At 43.5% G+C, this 20,605-nt stretch overlaps 1 protein-coding gene across 1 annotated transcript; it reads left to right on the top strand.

Moving 5' to 3' along the window:
- The first annotated feature begins 872 nt into the window (after positions 1-872).
- AXDND1 (axonemal dynein light chain domain containing 1) lies at positions 873-19,749 on the top strand. The gene is given in 28 exon segments (XM_065746961.1): positions 873-956; positions 1,218-1,224; positions 1,425-1,606; positions 1,971-2,071; positions 2,661-2,781; positions 3,186-3,271; positions 4,463-4,519; positions 4,653-4,758; positions 5,427-5,548; positions 6,071-6,141; positions 6,144-6,201; positions 6,920-7,031; positions 7,439-7,540; positions 8,089-8,170; positions 8,173-8,251; positions 9,010-9,073; positions 9,498-9,731; positions 11,640-11,854; positions 12,455-12,470; positions 12,472-12,549; positions 13,224-13,426; positions 14,003-14,099; positions 15,082-15,183; positions 15,985-16,123; positions 16,265-16,392; positions 17,268-17,385; positions 18,210-18,371; positions 19,061-19,749. Coding segments are annotated over 28 exon segments (3,183 nt in total). The 3' UTR covers positions 19,318-19,749.
- The last annotated feature ends 856 nt before the right edge of the window (positions 19,750-20,605 follow it).

Here is a 20,605-nt window from a genome sequence, read left to right as displayed (position 1 = left end):
CAGAGGAGCACGGGGAAAGGGCTTGTAGCTCTTGGAACAGACTAGAGTTTCTAGCCTCTCCCACCTTAACCCGTATTAAATCAGAGCAGCTGCCAAGATGTACATCGTGTTGGTGATCCCTGCCTTCACTTTGGGCCTGAAAAGGGTTTGTGTGCCAGGAACGTAATGTGCTATTTTCCAGCTGCACACCACGTGCTTGAAGTCGAGTCTTTTCTGTGTCCTCGAGCTGTTGCAGCTGCAGAACACCACCATTAATCAATGCTCTCATCCTTCCTGGTGAGAATACAGTGTACTGCCAAGCACTGGTCTTAAAGAGGAGTGGGAGGAGACCACTGCAGTGTTTCCACCTATTGGAAATGTTGCCACATTTTTTCTTTGGTTATACGTACACAAACAGTCATATGCAGCCAAAGAAATGCTGTTAGTAAACTGGAGGCCGCAGTACAGAAGGAGACAGCTGATAAGGAGGTCAAAGAGTAACTACAAAGAGCAAGGATAAGCAAAAAGCAAGGATAGGCGAAGGGTGGGCTTTGTGTGAGGGTCTGTGGGGTTATGAAATTAATGAATCAAGTTGATGCCATGTCAGTTATGGAATGCATTGTCATGAGTTCAAGTAGATAACAAGTAGGAGGGTACTTTGAGTGTTGCTCTTGGTAGAGCTGCTTGCTGGCTGTTCCTCACTGCAACTCAAGCAGCAGGCACTTCTTCCTATCTGAGCTGCCTAGCAGCAGAAGCTCTTTTTTTTCCCCCAATAAATAACAACACAAAAAGGTATTAACCCCGTGAAGCACAAAGGTGGATTGGACTCTGTTTGTAGGCTGTTACTGAAAGCTTCCTTGGTTAAGCATAAAAAGCCCAAGCACCTCTTCACCATGCCCACCAGTGGAGTGCCAGCTCCTGGGCTGAAGGCAGAAGGAAGGAAAATGAGCATGGATCTGTCAGCAAGGATCACTCAGGTGGGGCTGGGGTTGGACACGTCTCAGAGGATTGCATCTTTTTGGGTTCCTTCTAACGTCAGGGTGCTCTCCTGGGGGAAGTTAAGTTTTGCCGTCATTAAGGCAATTGCTAGTTAATGTTTTTGTAGGAAGTCACTTGGTAGAAATCCTCAAGGAGGGTTTTACATAAACGGGCAAACTTGAGCTGCTTACAGCATCCCTTTGCTGGATGTGTACCTGACAGCTCTGCAGTTGTGCATCCAGTGCCTCTGTCCCCCATAGTTTGGAGGTAACTTGCTCTAGGCTTTGCCAAAGAGTCAGTAGCTGCTGAAAATGGGGTTAGCTGATGGTGTTTGAGAGAGCTGATCCTGCTTTGGGATATGGGAGTAGGCAACTCCTCACAGTTCTTCTCAGCCCTCTATTTTTATGCTGGCGTTTGCTTCCTCTTTTATCAGTGGAATAAGTGAGCTCTGCCACATTGCTTTCCAGGGATCCCTTTGTTACAGGGTGCATCGAGGATGCTTGACCACATCAGGCCTGTTTCTTCCTCCCCAGGGTATGGTTTTGCTCCAGAAGAGATTTTCCGAGCCCTGACCTGTGCTAGCAGTTCTCTTGGCAGCCCAGGCTATTTACAGTCCCACCAAAAACCAAAAAACACAGTGGGCTTCAGGGTAAGTATTCCCATCTTCTGCTTTTTTTCTTTTTTTTTTTTGTTCAGAGGGGCACGTCTTCAGTGTGTTGGTGAAAGAGAAGGGTGTCGACCTGGTTAGATAAACTTGTGTTACATCACTTCTCTGGTCACGCCATTTGATACGGATCCAAAGCACCATCTTCCAATGCCTGCAAAGTGGTGAACGTGCTTGCACCCAAGTGCTGCTGCGAACCCCTCGCAGCGACTGCTCCGTCCATGCTGGTTTCTTTAGCCCCAAGATAGAAATAATTACACGGAGCTTGTTTAGACAGTGGTTCTGACCTCTCCCATTCCTTGGCACATTTCTGGCTAAGAAGTGACAGCCACGTGTGCTTTGTCTGCAGGGCTGCCTGCAAACCCCAGATCGGCTTTGGCATTATCCTAATCGTGGGAGCAAGTTCAGACACCTGACAGACCACCCTGTCAGCTTGACAGGCGCTGGAAGGTAGGCAAAGAAGGGATAAGGAGTTGACAGGGATGGAAAGATATTAGTGCTAGAAATGCAGCTAGGTCTTTCCATTGGTTTTTCTACTGGGGAGTAGCTGTGCTGCCTAATGAGGTTGGATGAATGGATCAGCTATCCCAACTGAGTTTATCTGGGAGAAATTCAGGGGAAAGATGCTCCAGGAATAATAAATAAAAAGTGGTGTTAAATCATCTCTTCTTGGAAGCATTCTTCCAATGGATCCCAGGCTCACTGGCATACTCTGATCCAGGATTAAGAAAAGAAGCTCTTCTGGCTTTAATGGACTTAGCAGGGAATAGCTTTACACTTCTTTGTAAATAAGCGTTACTTAAATAGCACTGAGAGTTGAAAAACACTTTGCTCCTTTACATATTGGGTATGTATGTGGTGAGGCATTGACAGCAGGCCTGAAAAACAGTTTTTCTGGCCAGTGATAGGCAACGTGAGATTAATCTGCCTAACAAGTGTTACCTCGTTGGTCTTTTTGACCTGGAAGAGGCCAGTAGCAAGAGAACGGTAGGTTGCCTGTCTTCTGGGTCAGGGTACAAGCTCTTTCCCTTTGTTTCAGGGATGATTCTTACTTGTGTGATGTTGTGACTAGCCGAGAAGATAAGAAAACAGTGGCTCTCAAAAGCTCTTCTTCTCAGAGCGCTCAGGAACAAAGCAGTGGTACAGTCTCAAGTACTTCTGTGAGTGCTGCTCTTCATTTATTTCCCTGTGCATATTGTTAAGTGGGAGAAGGGAATTCTTCACATACACCCCCAGTGCTGCCATGGGTTGCAGTTTGGTGTGATTTCTGAACCAAAACAATTTTAGTGTTTTACCCTGATCCCAAAATTCATTTCTCCCTTCAGTTCACACCCCCCTGCTCCCCACTGCAGTTCAGTGTTAATTCTTTTAATCTTTTTTCCACATGTGGACTGTTTCTGTTGTGCTCTAATTACACAGAGTGGGGGAGAGAAAAGCACCAGAAAAAGTCACTCTGAGCTTCACTCTCCATTTTGCCAAAACAGTGCCATCTCTGGCAAGGAACTGGAAATTTGCATGCTATCTTCTATGCTGATGTTTAATGCTCTCTCTTTTCTATCCCTAGCAAGCAACCCTAGCAGACAGTCTGGTTCCCAAGGAGTTTCATACTGTGAGAAACCAGGGAGTTTTGCCCTTGAAGTACTTCGATGAGTAAGTGCTTTCTGGTTTACCAGGATTTGTCTTCAAGCTGTAAAGCTTCCACTGTTCAGAATGGAGGGGTAAAGTACTAATAGGCTGAGAACATTGGAACAATGAAGGAGAGCTAAAAATAAAAATGGTAGTGTTATAAACCTCGCACTAATGGCAGGGCTGCAGTCAACCCACCAGAACAATGGCAGCTACTTTTCTTTGCCTCTTGTATGGGAACTGTTGAATCACGGCCTGAACCACTGATGGAGCACCTGAGGTGAGCACTGAGGCAGCTGCAGGAGCACAGGTGAAGGCGATGCACTGTGTGAGCAGAAGGGGTGCAGTCTGGCTGCACCTCTCCCAGACCCCATTAAGGGCTGACCACCACTGGGGAAGGCTCTCTTTCTGGAGATGGCCCCTTGGGAGTTTCCTGCTGTGAACCTAGGGCACGGCTCTCCTTTATTTTGATTGTCTCTTTCCATCATGATAATCTTTCTAACTATACCATCTGTAAAAATATCTCGGCTACAGTTCTATCTGGCATTATTTGTTCTATTAACCATGCACCTCTAGCCCTTTGGGAAGGGTAAAGGAGAATTTCCTGTGTGCTATTACTGCTTCTATTTTTTTTTCTGCAGTTGAACACAAGTGCAGAAGCTGAAGTCTTTTTTGATCTCTCAAGGGAGCTTTTGGAACTTGGCGTGTTTTTTAAGTTGTTAATGGTTTTGATTGTTCTTGTCTTTCTTCCTACCTTCTAGAATTGCTTTCTGCAGCAAAGCTGGGCAGGCTCAGGGTAGTTCATGTTCTCCCTGGAGCTCATAAAGGCCTGCTAACATCTTGAAACTGATTGTTCTGGTGTGGGTTGGTTTGTTTGTTTGGGATTTTTGGTTTTTCAGGCTGCAAGTTTGGAATTTAATGTACCTAGCTTTACTCCAAAAGGCTACTGGGTATCTCCAATGCTCCTATGAGATTTGCCATTGGTGGCAAGAAGGAGCTCCTGCTGATGTATCAGCTGGATGAACAGCTTCGGGAGATCTGACTCTCACTTTAGGTTCTGGATACTCCTGCTGAGAACAACCCCATAGGCACTTTTTGCCCTAACTTACTGTGACCATCTTGTACGTGGGGTGTAGAGATTGAATTAGAGAGCAGGATTCCTTAGCTAGCATTGGAAGGATGCTTTGTAATCCAGTTTTTATAATTTTTTTTCAGTAAATACACAACTCTGCTTGAAGACAGTAAAAAGAAACTACGTGTGTTCCCACCCATGTATGTACCATCAAGCTGTTACTGGGAAGAAAAAAAAAACCAAAGCACCACACAGCTGTTTGAATTCTGTTTTGTTGGAAAATATTCTGCATGGCATATTATGATAATGATGTGTTTCTTTCTGGTCTGTCAGGAAACCTTCTGGGAGGTTAAAGGTCATACAACTGATGGAGGCAATGGACAGCATGTTGGAAAAAGCTGGAGTGGATGAGCTGATTGGAATAACAGGACCTTCACAGGTGGATAACTCAGTCATACGCAGAAAAATGATATCACTTTTTCTAGCTTTTAGAGCTTAAGATGCCTCCAAGCAGTTACTTTCTGCCCAAGCCATCTGTCTGTAGGTGCTGCCATAAGTGAGAGCTTCTGTTTGACTTTGATCCTTGAGGAACAAGCAGTTAGCTTGCTGGTGCAACAGCTGTATCTCTGGCACAAATGCCAGGAGGGGATACACCTGGCATTAGTATGGAGGTAGTAAAGCAGTGGCTATCTCATCTCACTAGCGGGCAGGCTGCTGTGTTTAAAAATGGATCTATGGAAGCATTCATTTGCCAAAACAGATGTCAAAAAACCCTCCGTTCTTTGCTTGGACTTACTGTCTGTCATTCTTGTGCAGTAATGGAGAAGGTTTAAATGGACAAAGTAGTTTGGAAAAAGTATATAGCAGTGCTTCAATATCAGCTCCTGATGGACTCAGCAGGAAAGCTCCCACAGATGCTGATGGGAGGACAGCACCTAACAAATTTGAAGAAGAACGTATGCAGGATGGTTCTTTCTCTTCCCCTTTACCTCTTCAATAGGGAGATGAGATTGTAAAGATTTTAGTGATCTGTGTTGATCTCAGCTGATGGAGAGGTAGATTTGCCAGGTTCTTCAAGGCTGGTGTTTGTCTCGTCTGTTTTGCCAGCTGCACAACATGCTGGAGCTGATGAACGCAGAGCAGAACATTTACAACATAGTTTTCCATGAGCTGATTCGGCAGGTCAGCGTGGACTGCGTGGAGAGAGGACAGCTGCTTTCTAAACTCAGGTCACCATTTGCCAAGCACCCTTAATCTCCCTCTCGATTTATGGCAGCATCCTCTCAGGAGCAGCATTAGCTATTGCAGATCTTTCTTAATGTCACTGCCCAACAGAGTTAGTCTGTCGCAATGTCACTGGCATAGTGTCTGATGCCAGAAGTGAAATAGGATTGCCCTGCCTAGTTAACAGTGCTAACAAACCTCTGTTACATAACTGGGAGCTTGAGCCCGCTGCAGTGGCACTGTCACAACACTTGACAGTGTGAGCACCTTACGGGTGTGAAGTTCAATGGAAGCTTTTGAGTATGGGATAGCTGGAACTGTTCTCACAGTTGGGGTTGTCGTGCTCTTTTTCACCTCGCACACATATTACCATTATTTGTAGCGATTACGTTGTTCCAGAGTCTTTTATATCCCAAGTCCAAGCAGTCAGAAGTTTGCCCTCTAAATTCGTTCCTGGGCAGTGGAAGGAATGGTTTTTCAGATCTTCGTTCTCAAGAAAATGTCCATTTTACTCTTTTTTACTGAAGGCAGAGGTATGTGGATCTCCTGGAGCGTATTCCTCAGCGGATGAAGACACTCTACCAAAGGATGATGGCTCTTACAGCCATACTACAGAAGAGCTACTCTGTTTTAAGGAGCGTGTTGCACAGCTGGCCAGGTCTGAATCCTGAAAAACTATCTCAATGCACTAGGCTTAGCATACTGGTTTTGCTGTTTTCAAATCTTCCTTCCCTAGGAGCAGGTTATCGTGTTTCTAATCTGAGTCACAGCTACAGGGGCCACAGTTGAGCATGCTCTCTGCAGCATGCTGGTATCATTCCCCTGGCGTTGTTGGTAAAAAGACTTAAGGACTGATTTCCTTCTGAGGAAGAGAGCTTGGCTCTTTGTGACAAACACCATTATTTTTCTATAAATGCTGAACTCAACGGAACAGGAAGCTGTCTAAAATATTTCTAGTTTTAAATCATAGAATTTGCATTTGTTGCTCGGGTGCTGGAATCCTCTTCACTCCGCATTCACAGCTGGTAAGCTCATAGTCAAGTAGAGCCTGCAGCTTGGAACTTGTAAGGGGCCTGTAGACATCTTCAGGTGCCAAAAAAACCCACAGAGAAATGACTATTCAGGTGGCTGGTATCAGATCTGTGTTGAGTGTTTGGGATTTGCTTACAGGAATATTGTGTCCTGAAGAAAACAGTTAGTCTAGATCCAAGAGGGGTTTGTAAGAGTACTGATTGGAAACCTGGTGTGAGGACATCAACACCACGGTGTTGTAGCAGCTAGAGTCAAGGGGAAGGTGACTGAGGAAGGAAAGAGGGAGAGGAAACGTCTTAGGAATTGGGAGGAACGCAGTAAATATGAGTAAGAAACATGCACAGACATCGTTGTCTCTAGGAGGAGACACAGAGGAGAAGGCTGGAAGATCAAGTTCTGGTGGTAGCCCAAGAGAGAGACATTTGGAGCTCAGCTGCATGCGACCTGGCTCTGAAGGTAGGTACAGGAGGTCAGTGATACTCTGCAAGGTATAGACCATCACAGCAGGCAGACTTGTTCCAAGAGCAAATCTCACCCCTAGGAGATAGATGTTTCTATTTCATGTACTTGGGTACTAACACATCTCTTGTCCTGATTTACTGAGGACTGTTGTATTTCATGTTTTGTTTTTGTTTGCTCCAGCTGATTGGCACAGCGTTTTTAGTGCAGACCTCCAGATTCTGTGCAGGATCAACTGTGGAATGAACATTTCCATTAGGAGATGGATTTGACTGAAAAGTTTCCTATTTTCCCATAACTTGCAATACTGTAGTCAGATTCCATAAGCTTCACAAAATTTCATTTTCTTGGTTAACTCTGCACCTCCTCTCAAAGGACAACAGTGCAAATAGTGTTTCTTTCAGATAATAGAAAGAAACCAGCTCACACTGGTTCTCAGGCTCCGTGTTGGAGGGAAGGCTCTGACCCAAGTTCTCAAGCATTTTGTAGTCCTTTTGGCCTCAAAGGTAGGGCTCTTCTGCCATGGGTGCTGTTGAAAGTGTCTGTGTGTGTGGTGTACGTGGCCTTCTGATAGTCAGTAAAGCATTCAGTACTGTTGGTGTTACTAGAACTTTCAAATCTTGATCTAGTCTTTATTAAAACGGGCATTAAAACTTGAATTAGCTCACTGTCTTTCCAGTTCCCTTTCTCATTACTCCATATCCTCTTTACCTTAAGCTTTTCTTTTCCTCTTCTTCCTTCTTTGTGTTATCCTTCCCTCTCCTTGCTCCACTGCCATAAAACCCAAGCAGATCCAGGTTAGTGAAATTTTGTCCTTGGAGGTATGCAGTTGCATGGTCTCTATATAGCACACAAGCAGCAGAGAGTCAACTGTTCACTTTGGGAATGCCTGGGGAGGTTGAGCTTAGTCCTGCATCAAAGGGGTTGTGAGGCTGTGCTGTGGAATTACAGAAATTTCCCAGATCTCTGATATATAGGTACATGCCAAAATACCTGGACTGGAGGGAGAACTCCTTCTAGTCACAACATTTGTTTTCCTATCCAATGGCTGCAGGATCTGAGAGACCTTGCTGAATTACAGGAGGAGATTAAGCAGTTCAAAGGAATATTAGGTCGTGTTGGAGCAGAGATAGGGCATTGGAGGAGTCCAGCAAGGAGAAACTGCAAACTGTGTGCTGAAGCCTCAACAAGTGGCTTCAGGGCCGTCACAGTAACTTGTGAGTGGCCTCAGGAACTGGGAGTAGTTATCCTTTCCCTCCAACTATAGGCTCGTGACAGCCAGTCAGAGCATGCAGACTTCCTGACTCTCAGGTGCTGTGAGATTTGTTACAATCTGCAATTTTCATATCCCTCACTGCTCTGCTTTTTATGGTTGACGTGTTTATTTTGATAATTGGGTCCTTAATGGGCGCTGAAGGTTTGTGGTTGTATTTAGTGGGGAGGTTACTGCTGACTCCAACAAAGCAAGGGTTTTATCCTCTCCTATGAGCCAGAGTTCCCTTTTTGCAGATGTGATTGCTACGACAATTCTTTAGTTTGGTTCATTTTAACTCTCGTGGCGTGCATTAATTCTTCAGTAGAGCGGTACAGAAACGAAATGAGGCTGTAAGACACACGAGGTTCCAAATCCAAAGACTTTTTGCATGTTAATGTATATTTAGCAGATGTTTTGTTAGTCCATCATATGTTAAATTAAGGAGAAATGCAGAAATGCACATAGTGTGTGCACTAAAAATGTCATTTTACGTATTTCACTCACTTGCTAATAACTGATTTTCCTAACTACAGCTGTTTGTACTATGTTGAGTGAGTGAACAAAAATCACCAGCTAAGTAGGACTTGGTGCTTTTGGCTTTTTTTTTCCAAGTTATAATTTGTATCACAAACCTGGCATGCATACGGTATTTGGTTTTACATAAACTGCTCAAGGATTTTTTTTTCTCTCAGCTCTCATCCCTTCTTTTTCTCTGCTTAGTTCCCTTCAGATGAAAGAAGAGCTATTGGATGAAATCTTAGAAGACATGAAGCTCTTAATAAATGTAAGATTTCTGGGGGTTGGACAAACTACTGAGATGTATCTGTTCAGCAAATTACTGCTTGTAAGCTAGCTCGCTGTCAGGATCTATGCCCATTGCAAATGTGAATGGAAAACGTATCAACTGAAATTCTTTGTTCTGAAGCTTCAACCAAGAGTCTACGCATGAAAAGTTGTAACTGACCAATACTGCAGCTCAGCCATTAGACTTGCACATGTTTGAGCACTGATTGCCAGTTCTGGTGATTGACAAATTATATGACTGCATAGAAGCATTCACAATTTCATCCTCATGGGGTTTCCAACTTATTGTACTTACTATGACATCTTCATCCTCATCATTCTCTTACCTGATTTCCAATGTTTCCACTGCAGCCAAGGGGTGGTCCAGCTTTTGGGGTGCAGTAATCTTGTTGGTTTTCTTTCAGATGCTGAAGGAAGACATACAGCTGTATGGAGGGGAGGCCCATCTAGCCGAGACTGAAAGTCTCAGGAGTGCTGCCAGGATACAGGAGCACTGGACAGAGCTAGGAGAAACAGTGCTGAATCGACATCGGGACTTGACAAGAGCACTGCCTCCACAGCACTCTGCCCTGGAAGAAATAAACCGAAGTGCATGTGAACTCTATCAGCAATATAACATAAGGATAAGTGGAAATAATGCTATAAAATCACCACTTTTGCAGTTCAGTCTTTCTTTGGGTATGCCAGGGAAGTAGCAGGTAGTAAAGGACCAGTTGGTATAATCCGCACTGAATTTTTCTGAAGCTGAAGTCTGATCCCCACTTATATTTTACTAACCAAAAACATTGGGTGTACACACCCTGAGACACCTGACTCACAGTTGCATACACAAAGAATATCTGGAATCTGAAATGCAGAGCAATACAATCAAAGGAAAATGCAGTACAAATAAGGCTGTGTGTTAGGTTCAGAGTGTGTGTAGTTTGTGATTAGGTGGATAGTGTGTGGAAAAGAAAGCCAATGTGCAATAAAAGAATAGGTGTTCATGTTTTAAAGCTAAATGTCACTTTAGAGTTCATTAACCTGATAATACTGTTTCAGAGGGTAATACTTTTTTTTTATTACCTTATTGTTAAGATGAAGTAACCTAAATTTAGCTATTGATTTATACTGATAATAAATCATGCAAATAAATTTTTCTTGCTGATACGAAGTTATCATGCTATGTGTAAGATAACAAACATTTGTCAGCTAGTTTGCAGCTAACTTTTTCAACCTTTGCCTCTCATAGGACTTGACTTGTTTCTGATTTCAGAATTGTTTCATTTCTGGTGTTTTTTAATCATTGTATTTCCTTTTAGCAGGCTGAACTGAATATGTTCTGTCTAGAACTGCTGCTCATGTTTGCTAAGCTGCCTCTCATTCTGTCATCTCAGTCTTTCATAAGGTTACCCTATGCTTTTTCCTACGTTATCTCATGCTGCATGTTCTATTTCAGCCAAAGGAGATGAGACTCTAAGTCTGTCCAACCTAAAAGACAGCTGATGGAAGTAAATACTTGTAGCAGTTCTCATTTCAAAAGTGAAAGAAGGAGAAAAAAGCAGGGACACAATTGACCGTATATCAGTATGGCAAAAAGCAGGTTTGGCAGAAGTTTTCATATTTATTAGTGATCTGAACCAAGAGTTAGGTGGCACAGGGCTGACATCTGATACCAAATTGCTTCCATCAGTAAAGCCCAGAAAAAGGAGGCTTAACTTATTTTAAGAGAGGTTTAGGGAACTGGCTCACAGCGAAGGTATTCTCTACCTTCATACAGGGCAGTGTATTTTCAATTGCTTGGACTCATTCCTGCTCTGTAATTTTATAATCTGCTAAGATCAGGTTAGCCTGTCTAGTTGTGGGGCTTCCACAGTGTGTTCTGATGCCATCCAACCTGTGGAGGGTAACTTCTTCCTGTTCTTACTGGTCTGAACGTCCCAACGTTGCTTCATTGCATGGCTGCTGGTCCACAGCAGGAGTTAACCAGTTCCATACCACAGCAGTACAGTGGAGAAATTGAGTCATTAAAATGTTTCAAAAGTTGTAGTCACCTCCACATGTGTAACGTGTTATGTTTGGAACAGGTTGTGATGGAGGGCAGGACCTTAGCAGGATTTAAAGACTCGACACTGGACATCAGGAGCAATCATTGTTAACTTCAAGCGTGTTCTCAACAACCAAAGAATATCCATCAGCATATGTCAGATGAGTGAATGGGACATGTGATTTACTGTCTTATCCAGAACATTTTGCATATCTTTGTATATTGTAACTCTTTTGAAGAGAACTACAGAGCTTTTTATAAATGAGTTCTATTAAGCTGTCACATCCTTTTATGTGACGAGGGAGTCAAATCTGCCAGGGCAAGAAGGAAAGTCGGCTTCGCATCAAGGAGATTTTCTTTCAACTTGCTTTTAATTCAGTGCTTACTAAACAGTTTGTTCTAAGTACTAAGTATAGCCAGATCCCACGTAGGCTGTTCATCCCTCTTGGCAAAGGACTCTGAGCTTTGTTTTTGTTGGCTACAAGAATGTAATTAAAGGTTCATATTTTCTTCCCCTTCAGGCACAGCTAGATGTTTGACAGTCCTGGTGAGAAGTACGGAAGATTGGTTATTCAAGGCACAAAAGCTAAAGCGAGGTTCTGGCACACGTGAAACTGAACTGCAGGCATTTTATCACGTGATTCCTTCATGGCTGGCACAAGTGGATGCATTAATGAACATCATAGGATCCAGCCAGTTGCATGAAGCTGAAAATGATATGGAGCCACGTTTCCCGTAAGGACAGAGGTGTTAATTGTTCCTTATACACTGAACCACATACATAAGAGAAGAAAAACGTTTTGTGGGGACTCTGGCACAAGAAACTGGCAGTGGGGTAACTGTGATCAGATGAAGTGTGAAAGTGATTGGTGGCTGCCTTTCGTTTGCTGTGATTTGGCCATTTGCTGTGATTTGGCAATATCTGTGAAGACAGTTGGTAGCTACAATATCACTCCTGGAACATCGCTGCCTTTCTCAGAACGCCACCTGCTTGGAGATCTTGACATTTGAAGGAAAAACACAATTTGTGCTTAATTTACAGGCAGATCTGTGAGGGCATCGTGCTCTACTGTCTTTGGTAAATATCATCAGGAAATAAAGCATTTGCAGAGCACATGCATAACGTGTATGTCAGATTATTTGCAAATGACAAGCTCGCCCACAACCATAGTGTTAATAAGACTGCCTGTGCCATGTCACCAGCCTCTGGGGTGCTCAGCGTTGTTTTCCTTGAGCTGGGAAGCAAAGGTGTCTTTGAGACAGGAGATCCTTGGCTCTGGTGCACTATATGCCTCTTCGTCTCTGGTTTCTTTTTTTCATGTGTTTGTTTTTAAGGATGGTACCTAGAGACTTTTTTTAAGATGATTCAGCAATGGATTTTGTCCATGAATGCTGAGGTTGAGAAGAGCACCACACATCTTAATGAAGAAGTAAGTGGAAGCAAGTAAAGCACTGCACTTAGGATTTGCTCTTTCCTCTAGTTTTGGTCCAGACAGACCACAGCTGTGTGAGGAATACTTCTCCTTTAACACCTTCTTTCTTGTTGGAGTTGTGGCTTTCGTCTTCCAGCCAGGGGAGACTTCCAGCACATCAAGACTCTACTAAAAATAGCGCACTAAACAGCACACAGACAGAATTTTGTCTTGCTTATCTCTAGCAAGTTTTCCTCTGGAATCATGTAGATATTTCCTGTTCAGAGGGCTGTTTTGGCTGCTAGCTCTCTGTTTTTGTTTTGTTTGTGTTGTGTGTGTGTAGTGAGGTTCTCACTATGTGTTTTTAAATGCTTTACGAGCACACTGTGTGATTTTAGGTTTGTTGCAGAAATGTGGATAAGAATGCCACAGCTGATAAAGAGCTCGTGTTGCTGAGCAAGCACTTGCAGAAAGGCAGACTCACAGTAGGAAAATATCTGTTGGTAATGGGAATTAATGGAAAAAAAAGCCAGCAAGAGTAAATGTTTCTGTTATTAGGTCAGCTTGCAGCTTGAGTTAGGGTAGAACGCTGGCTTGAGTGAAATGCACCAGATAAAGATAGAAAGATGGGATTAAGAAATCTTATAAGATCATTTGTTGCAGGTTTAGGTTTGCTCTGATGTTTTGTGCAGGTGACTGAACTGCACAGAAACTTGACCCTGTGGGTGGTGAATTTGCTGCGATGTGTGATAGCGGATCGCTTGTGCTGCGAGTGTCCCCAGCAGCAGGACTCAGAGACGGATGAGGAACTCAGGCTTCAGAGTGCTCATAAGCTACAGGGAGAAGCAGAAGAGCTGGCTGCCAAGATGTGTGGGCTGTCTGGTTCTATAATCAGGTACGAATAGGGGATTTCAGGTTTAACTAAGGGAGGCTTGTCATAGAAAAATGTGTAGTGTGCCAAGAGATCCTGTAGGGCAACACATCTTATCAATTTTATTTTCCTTAGATCTTTTCCCAGGTCCTAACTGGGCCTTAGTGGAATTTGGAGGGAGCCAAGTAAGACAGGCACATCTAAAGAGAATGGCAGTATCGGCTTTATACCTGGTACTGCTATAAAACATGCTGGCATCTGTAACTGTGTGAGCTCTGTTTATTCTCCAGAGTATAAATTCTGGAGGATGTAAAGCAGTACAGGCAGTGAGACTGCAGTCCAGGTCACCTGGAGCAAAGCCTGCACCTAATTCAGCATCTGTGTTCATATTTCCTCTATGGGCTAGTACAGTACAGGCACAAACAAGCTGACAGGGAGGTTGTGCGAGTGGTGCAGGTGAGGATTGCTCTCTAGTGAAGAAGTTTATACTCATTATATAGAAGCTCATGCATCTTGCTGACAGCAACAGGATGCTGACTGAAAGGCATAAAGCATTTGAGGGCACTCCTGCAATGTCACTGACATTCTCCATCTTTGCAGCTGCTGCTATGAGATGGTCAGCGCAATCGTTTGGAAGAAGCAGTTGGAGAAGGACTCAGAAGCTGATTTTGAGCTAGAGGAGCTGGATAAGCTCAAGGTAAAAGGTGACTGTGTTTGCAACTGTCTAGGTCTGTACCTAGATGAGACCACGTATGCTTTGTGAAAGGTAGAGAAAAATAGTCGTGGTGGTTTTCAAGGAGGAACACCCTTGCCGCTCCAGTGAGCTACACTCAAATTTCCTACTGACTCCACAGAAGTGAAAAGCAGATAAACCCGAGTCATATTTGGTTTTAATATTTCCCTTATCTCATTTCAGGATATCTTGCTAGTTTTATTCCATATGAATGACAGTAGATTCACCTCTAGTTTAGAGCTTGTCAGAGCCATGAGATTTGAGCAGCACTTAGGAGTTTCTGGAGGTGTTGGGTGCCATGTACCATTATACAGACTTTGAAGTATACTGTTGTCAGCTGGCCTACCTTCTGCCTCCTTAACTCTATACTTGAGCTCTTACTCAAAGTATACATTGATGATGGCATCTTCATTTGAAGCAATGAAGGGAGCATGATAGCACGTACATTTATTTTTCTGCTAATTTCTACTACTGTCATCTTCAGTGTTTAGCCAAGCTTTGTCTGTGCTTTAGGAACATGAGATGTAGACCCTTCCTAAAGCCCAACACTGCATTGAGCATGGGATAGATGAGACTGTTATAAGGAATTTAAGAGGCTTCTTTGCAGGGACTGGAATACTTGCGTTTCTGCTCTGTGTTAGCTTAGCGAGTGAAAAATAAGCCTTTGGATTTTCCTTCACTTCTCCCCACACTGTGTGGGGCAGTGGTCTAACAGAGATGTTCTGTGCTGACCTGAGGTGGAGCTTGTTGAAGGAGTTGAGTGATTAGTCCATGTCTGAAAGCTTGGAGATATGTCTTCCATTTCCTCTGGGAGGTGTGAACAGAAAGGCCCATGCATGTCCCTGGAACAGATAAAGATAGAAAGATGGGATTAATTAACTAACTGAATGATGATGATCACAGATCTTTTTTTTAATAACTCCTCTTTTCTGTTATTTCTTCTCAGACTGAGAGCTCTAATTGGATTCAAGTGTGTAGCTTTCTCCTTTCAGAGATCAAAGTCTCCTTTCTGCATTTAGAGGAACTGAGAAACCCCTTTGGATCAGAGGTATATACTGACTGCATTTGCTGGTCTAAGTTGAACCAGTTTGAATGAAGCTCTGCTTTTTTTCTAAGTGAAGCAGCTATGATTCAGTTTGAGAGAAGATTGAACATAGACCTACATGTACTCAAAGCTGCAGCTAAAGCTTTGAAGGCTGTAAACTGGTTAAAAATCATTGTGCTTCTTGTGAGGGTATTACTGAGGCAAAACTGAAGGTAGGAGGTATTACTGCACTGGTAAAACAGTTCACCGTGGTGCCCTGCTAGCTTTTGCTTCATAGTATGCTTTGGTGTGGACTTCAGCTGGAATTCCTGTGGTTGGCTTTCCCAGATCAAATTGAACTTCTAGTTAATTCTTCACGTGGCCAGATGGGTGTCTGACACTGCCTGTGACAATTATGTGTTTTATAGACAGCTGGCCTGGCATGGATGTAGTGCCATACATAACAACCTAAATTTGCATGATGAGGAAATAGTTTTAGATCTATAATCGTGAATAAATGGTTTGCATCAGCTCTCAATTCAGCCCTCAAGCAGAGTGCTGTTAATCATAAGTAACTGTGTACTCATGACTGGTATGTCAGTACTACAGTGTACTGCCCCTGCTGTAGGCTATGTGCTGCCTATATTTTTCTCTATGCAATGATGGGTAAAAAGTAGATATGCCACAGTGGGTCCTGCTTATGAAATATATCAAGTCTGAGTCTAAACATGGGCAAGAGAAAATCAGAGGCCAGTCATTTTGCCTGGGTTCTTTGGATGGACAAAGGGGACCTGGTGCTAACCAAATCATTATGGTGCTTTACAGGAATTGCAATTGAAGCTTAAGGACACTATCATTTCTTCAGCTCAAGGGCTTGAAGCTGATGATGTCAAAAGCAAAAAGAAACCAATAACAGAGGAAGACACATTAATGGTAAAGGAGAAAATTGTTTTTACACAGGTAGCAGCAGTATGCTGCTTTCCGGCAGAGTCAGGTTTTCATTGCTTGGTGCACGTGATGTGAAACACGGCCTTTCATCTGCCCTGAATTTCACTGAGCTAGTGATATTTCTTCTATTTCTTGTTCATTTTCTTTCTTAGGGGCAAACCAGGTGCTGGTACAGATGGTAGGAGTGAAGGCGATGAAGCTACTGTAGACGTGATCAGATATGTAGGACAAAGCTCCAACATCCACCTGAAGTCCCTGAAGTCAGACATCATTTCAGTTACAGGGGTAGGGAACACTAACATTTTAAGTATGTCTGGTGGAGATCTGGAGCTGGGTTTTAGTTGTCTATGCAGACTCTGTTGTCAGACACTGTTTAACATTTGTATCGGACCTGCTGCGTGAGTGAAAGGTGCTGGTGTTCTCACTCATTCCTCTACTCTTGCCATTAAAGTCCTTTCCTGGCTAGTCAAACCTCTAGTAGAGCCTAGATGTACACAAGTTGTGGAGCTTTAGTGAACTGTCAGTGAACGGTTCTACTCCTGAAGTATGCTGTATTGCTAAGTGCCTTGCTCTCAGTGCTTTAGAGGCAGGCAGCTAGAGCAGGGTGACAGTGGGAGACTCAGGAGTGTGTCTGTATGGACTTCATTTTGTTTGCAACAAATGAATGTCTGGAAATCATGGTAACCTTCCTAAGCTTAGAGTAGTAGTCTTTTAATGGAAGTCCAGAAAGACCAGGTTCTGTTCATCCAGGGAAGAAAACTAACTTATGCCTGCTGGACGATTTGAGGAGCTGCCCCTTTTTTTCTTCTCTGATTATTGGTTGTTAGTTACTTCACTCCTAGTCAGGCTATAGATGCCTCCAACATCTGTAACCCAGCGAATGCATGGGTAACCGTGCAACCAAGACTAAATGCCAGTGAGATATTCAGGTCAGAATCAGAATGTAATTTTAGTCAACTTTTAATGTCAATACACAGATCCAATCAAAATAGAATGCTTGACTTAGCTTCTGGTTTTACATGATTTACTGACACTGAGCTCTTGTCTGCACTGGGACCATGCACAGACAGTAGCAATGTCCAGCCAAACTATATTGTAGATGAAATACAGCACTGCTGGTTTCACATTCACTTACGGAAGGTTTTATTCTTCCCAACCAGAGGGAGATGACTGCCAGCAAGTCATCAACTCCCTTTTCTCAGAAGGAGTTTGAAGCCCTGGCACTGCTGGAACGTTTGCAAGCACAGCTTCTATGAGTACTGGTCCTACTCTGGAACGGTAAGCAGGGCAGGATTTCATCTCTGCCTGTGCTGCTTCAGCCACCTCTGTTGGCTTAGCTTTGGGTTTCCTTCTCTTCTGATTCTCAGGCCACTGATTGTGATGTTATTAAAAATGTAATACTTTTCACTCTGGAATCAGAGCTACTGTCAGCTGTCCATATGGGTACAGATATTTGCTTTGTGTACTCATAGCCAAGATTCTCATGATGGTTTTCTATGGGACTTCTTAACAGTTGGAGTCCTGTTAGCATGTACGAGTTGCTATGTGAATGCAGCTGAGTGCTTTCAGGGCCTGCTAGTGCCTGGAAGCATGGTAGGTACAGCCATGCAATGCTTTGCCTGAGTGTGGCAAACAAAATGAAGAGGCACCCGCATGACATTGTGCAGAATCGTGTTGAGGGCTGTGCTTGGTAATGACTTTTTCCATGCTCAGGCAGGCTTGGGCACTCTGCATTACATTCCTTGTTTCTTCCATGCTTTTGCATTATCCAGGCTAAGCCTGCTCCATTAGCATGGCTGATAGAATTGACTAAGCCCTCTATTTATCCTTGCACATTGAAGATTAGTATCTCATACTTCGTTAGCAAATGCTGAGTTTAAAATGAATTTACTAAGCTGGGCTTACGTAGATGTGCCATGAAGTCCCCAATCTCTTACAGCTCTTCTAAAGCTCTTTTAACAATGCCCTTCTCTGAAACCATAACTGTATTTTATAGAGTTGTTCAATCCCAGTTCAGCTTTCTAAATCTTTCTTTTAAGTATCCTGCCAGCATTTGCTTAGATTTCAGGTTTCAGCATCATCTTTGCTTCTTTGTTTCAGAGAAACAGAAATCCGTGCTCAGAATGCAGAGCAGATATCTGAAGATTTTGAGAAGAGGCTGGAAGAAGCTCTGGAGAGAATCCAGGAGCTAGAGAGTGAATTAGAGAAAAGGGGGAAAGTCCTCCCAGAAGCAGCGCCCAGAGAAGGTAAGATCAGGATAATCAATGATCTGAACCCTCTCCCAGACTCAGAGTAGGAAGCAATTTTGGAGGAGACCTCATTCCTGTGTCACTTTGGACATGCTCCTTTCTCCCTGGGATGTTGTCTCGACTCACTGTCAGAAGCCAAGCAATGAGGCTTTTACTGAAGAAAGAACAGCTGAGCTCAGTCTGTTTTTGAGAGAAAACAGTTCTGTTTGATTTTGCCATATGACACCGTGTCTACGTTAAACTCTAGATATTAGATGTCACTGTAACTGGCTTCACCTTCCTTTTAAGTACTGTTGCAGTCAAGATCTGTTTAGAATCACTGATCTGGGGGTAGGAAAGAAAGATTTCAGGTCCCTCCACATCCCACATACCTTTTCTTTTCATAGCACAAAACATTCTTGCTGTCTCCAGCTGCTGGTCTCTTGGTTTTGCCCATGTGGAGTCAGCTTTTAAGGTGGCATGTTTACTGTTAATCAGTGTATTTCCTTGCCTCCTTTCTCAGCTGGATCTGCTCAGGAATAAGATGCAAAGGAGAAACAGTGGGAATTAAAACTATTTCTCTTAACGCTTTGGTGTATACTCTCTTTGATATCCAAGTGTGAGAGGAGAGGCTAATTTGTTTGTTAAAAATATAATACCTGAGACACATTTAGTCTGAATTTTTGAAGGCTTTTGTATTTTTCTTCTTTTGGAATGATGGTTACAAGAAAGCTTGTCTGAAGGTGAAGTCTGCTCAGCTCCTGAAGCTTCTACCTCTGGCCAGAAAGAGCAAAAAATAAAAAAAAAATACCTGAGCAGTTTCTTTGTGACTATTCAGAGTAGTTTCTCACTCCAGTCCCCTGCCCTTACTCTTTATCCCCCTCTCTCTGTTCCATCTTGGCAGGTAAGCTGTCCTTCTAGCTGGCTGTATCACTTCCACACCTGTCCTGTGCTTGTCCTCTACTTCCTCCCACAGCTCTAACATCTCTACAGCATGTTCACCCTCTCTGTCTGCTGATGTGCCATTTAAAATGCATATTCCATCTGCCTGTGTTTTCTGTGTCTGGCATTTGAGTTCTCCTGGGCTGCCCAGGTGCAGTACCCCTACAACCTGAGCAAGTTGAACCACTCACAGAGGTGGTCACCCAGGGCTTCTGCTTCAGTCAGCCCCCAGCCAGAGGTGATCTGTGTGTGGTTACAAAGCTCTGCTAGGACAGCAGCAGCTGCCTGGATTTGGCATGACTCTGAAGTCTGACCCAGTCTCAGCTCTGAAGAGGAGGTACTGAAGCTGTGAAGAATTGTGTCTGTTCCGGACAGCCCCTGCCAATTCCCCTGGAGTAAATTCTGTTACAGAACCTGCCATATATAACAGTAATGCTGAAGCATGTTTTTAAATTATGTTTTCCTTCTTTGAGGTTTTTGAACTTACACCTCCTGAAGATAAAATTACAAGTTTTCTGCCAACTCTGTATATGCTCAAGAGAGAAAATCCTGCTGGAACAGGGATTCTTTGGATGCTCTTAGCTGTCATTTGCCTTCTCTGCAACTTTGCAGAAAAAGTCAATGTTTGAAAAAATATGCACCCAACTTCTGAAAATGAGAGTGCGAGCAGGGTTACGTGAGCCCTGGCCTAATACCACTTATCTCTGGTGGTCTCAGTCCTTGGGCCAAGCACTGTTCCTTTCAGACATTATTTGCAGAGGTGGTGGTCCTTGATGTGCTAAGGGATCGTAGTCTGGTTGGATCATTTCACATGAAGTTAGAAATATAGCCAGAGAAGTGCTCAGGGAAAGGATCATTCGTGTGGTATTACTAAATTCACAGGTGAGTTTTTTTTTCCCTTCTTAATCACCTGTAAGGGGACTCCATTTATTGAGTGTCCCTGCTGTAAGAAGACTAGCAAATGCTAGTGGAGTGAGATATGTGGGAGACTTGAGTGCTGAGAAGGGGACTTCCTGGAGCTGAAAGGGACAATTAAATACAGAATTACGTGGTGCTTATTCAAGTGGGCTCCTTGTCCTTTGTAGAAATGTGCAGCTAGTACCTGCAGACCATCCTTGGGACACAGTAGCATGCAACAGAAGTAATACCAATTAATGGTATGGGCTAAGTGTGTGAGTGTTACTAGCAGGAAAAAAAGAGTGAGAAAACAAGAGCGGCCAGCTGGTTGGTCTACCCCTGCTAGGCACATGGATGATGGGAATCTACTGTGTGGGTGATTGAGAGTAGGAGACAAAATTTCCTCAGTCTGGCATCTGCTGTCCAGCAGA

The sequence above is a fragment of the Cyrtonyx montezumae genome, unplaced genomic scaffold (genome assembly GCF_038088225.1).
Source record: "Cyrtonyx montezumae isolate F1298 unplaced genomic scaffold, pur_monq_1.0 scaffold_1, whole genome shotgun sequence".
NCBI classification, from domain to species: Eukaryota; Metazoa; Chordata; class Aves; order Galliformes; family Odontophoridae; genus Cyrtonyx; species Cyrtonyx montezumae.
The sequence above is the reverse complement of the archived record's forward strand: the minus strand, read 5'-3'. Positions and strand labels throughout refer to the sequence as shown.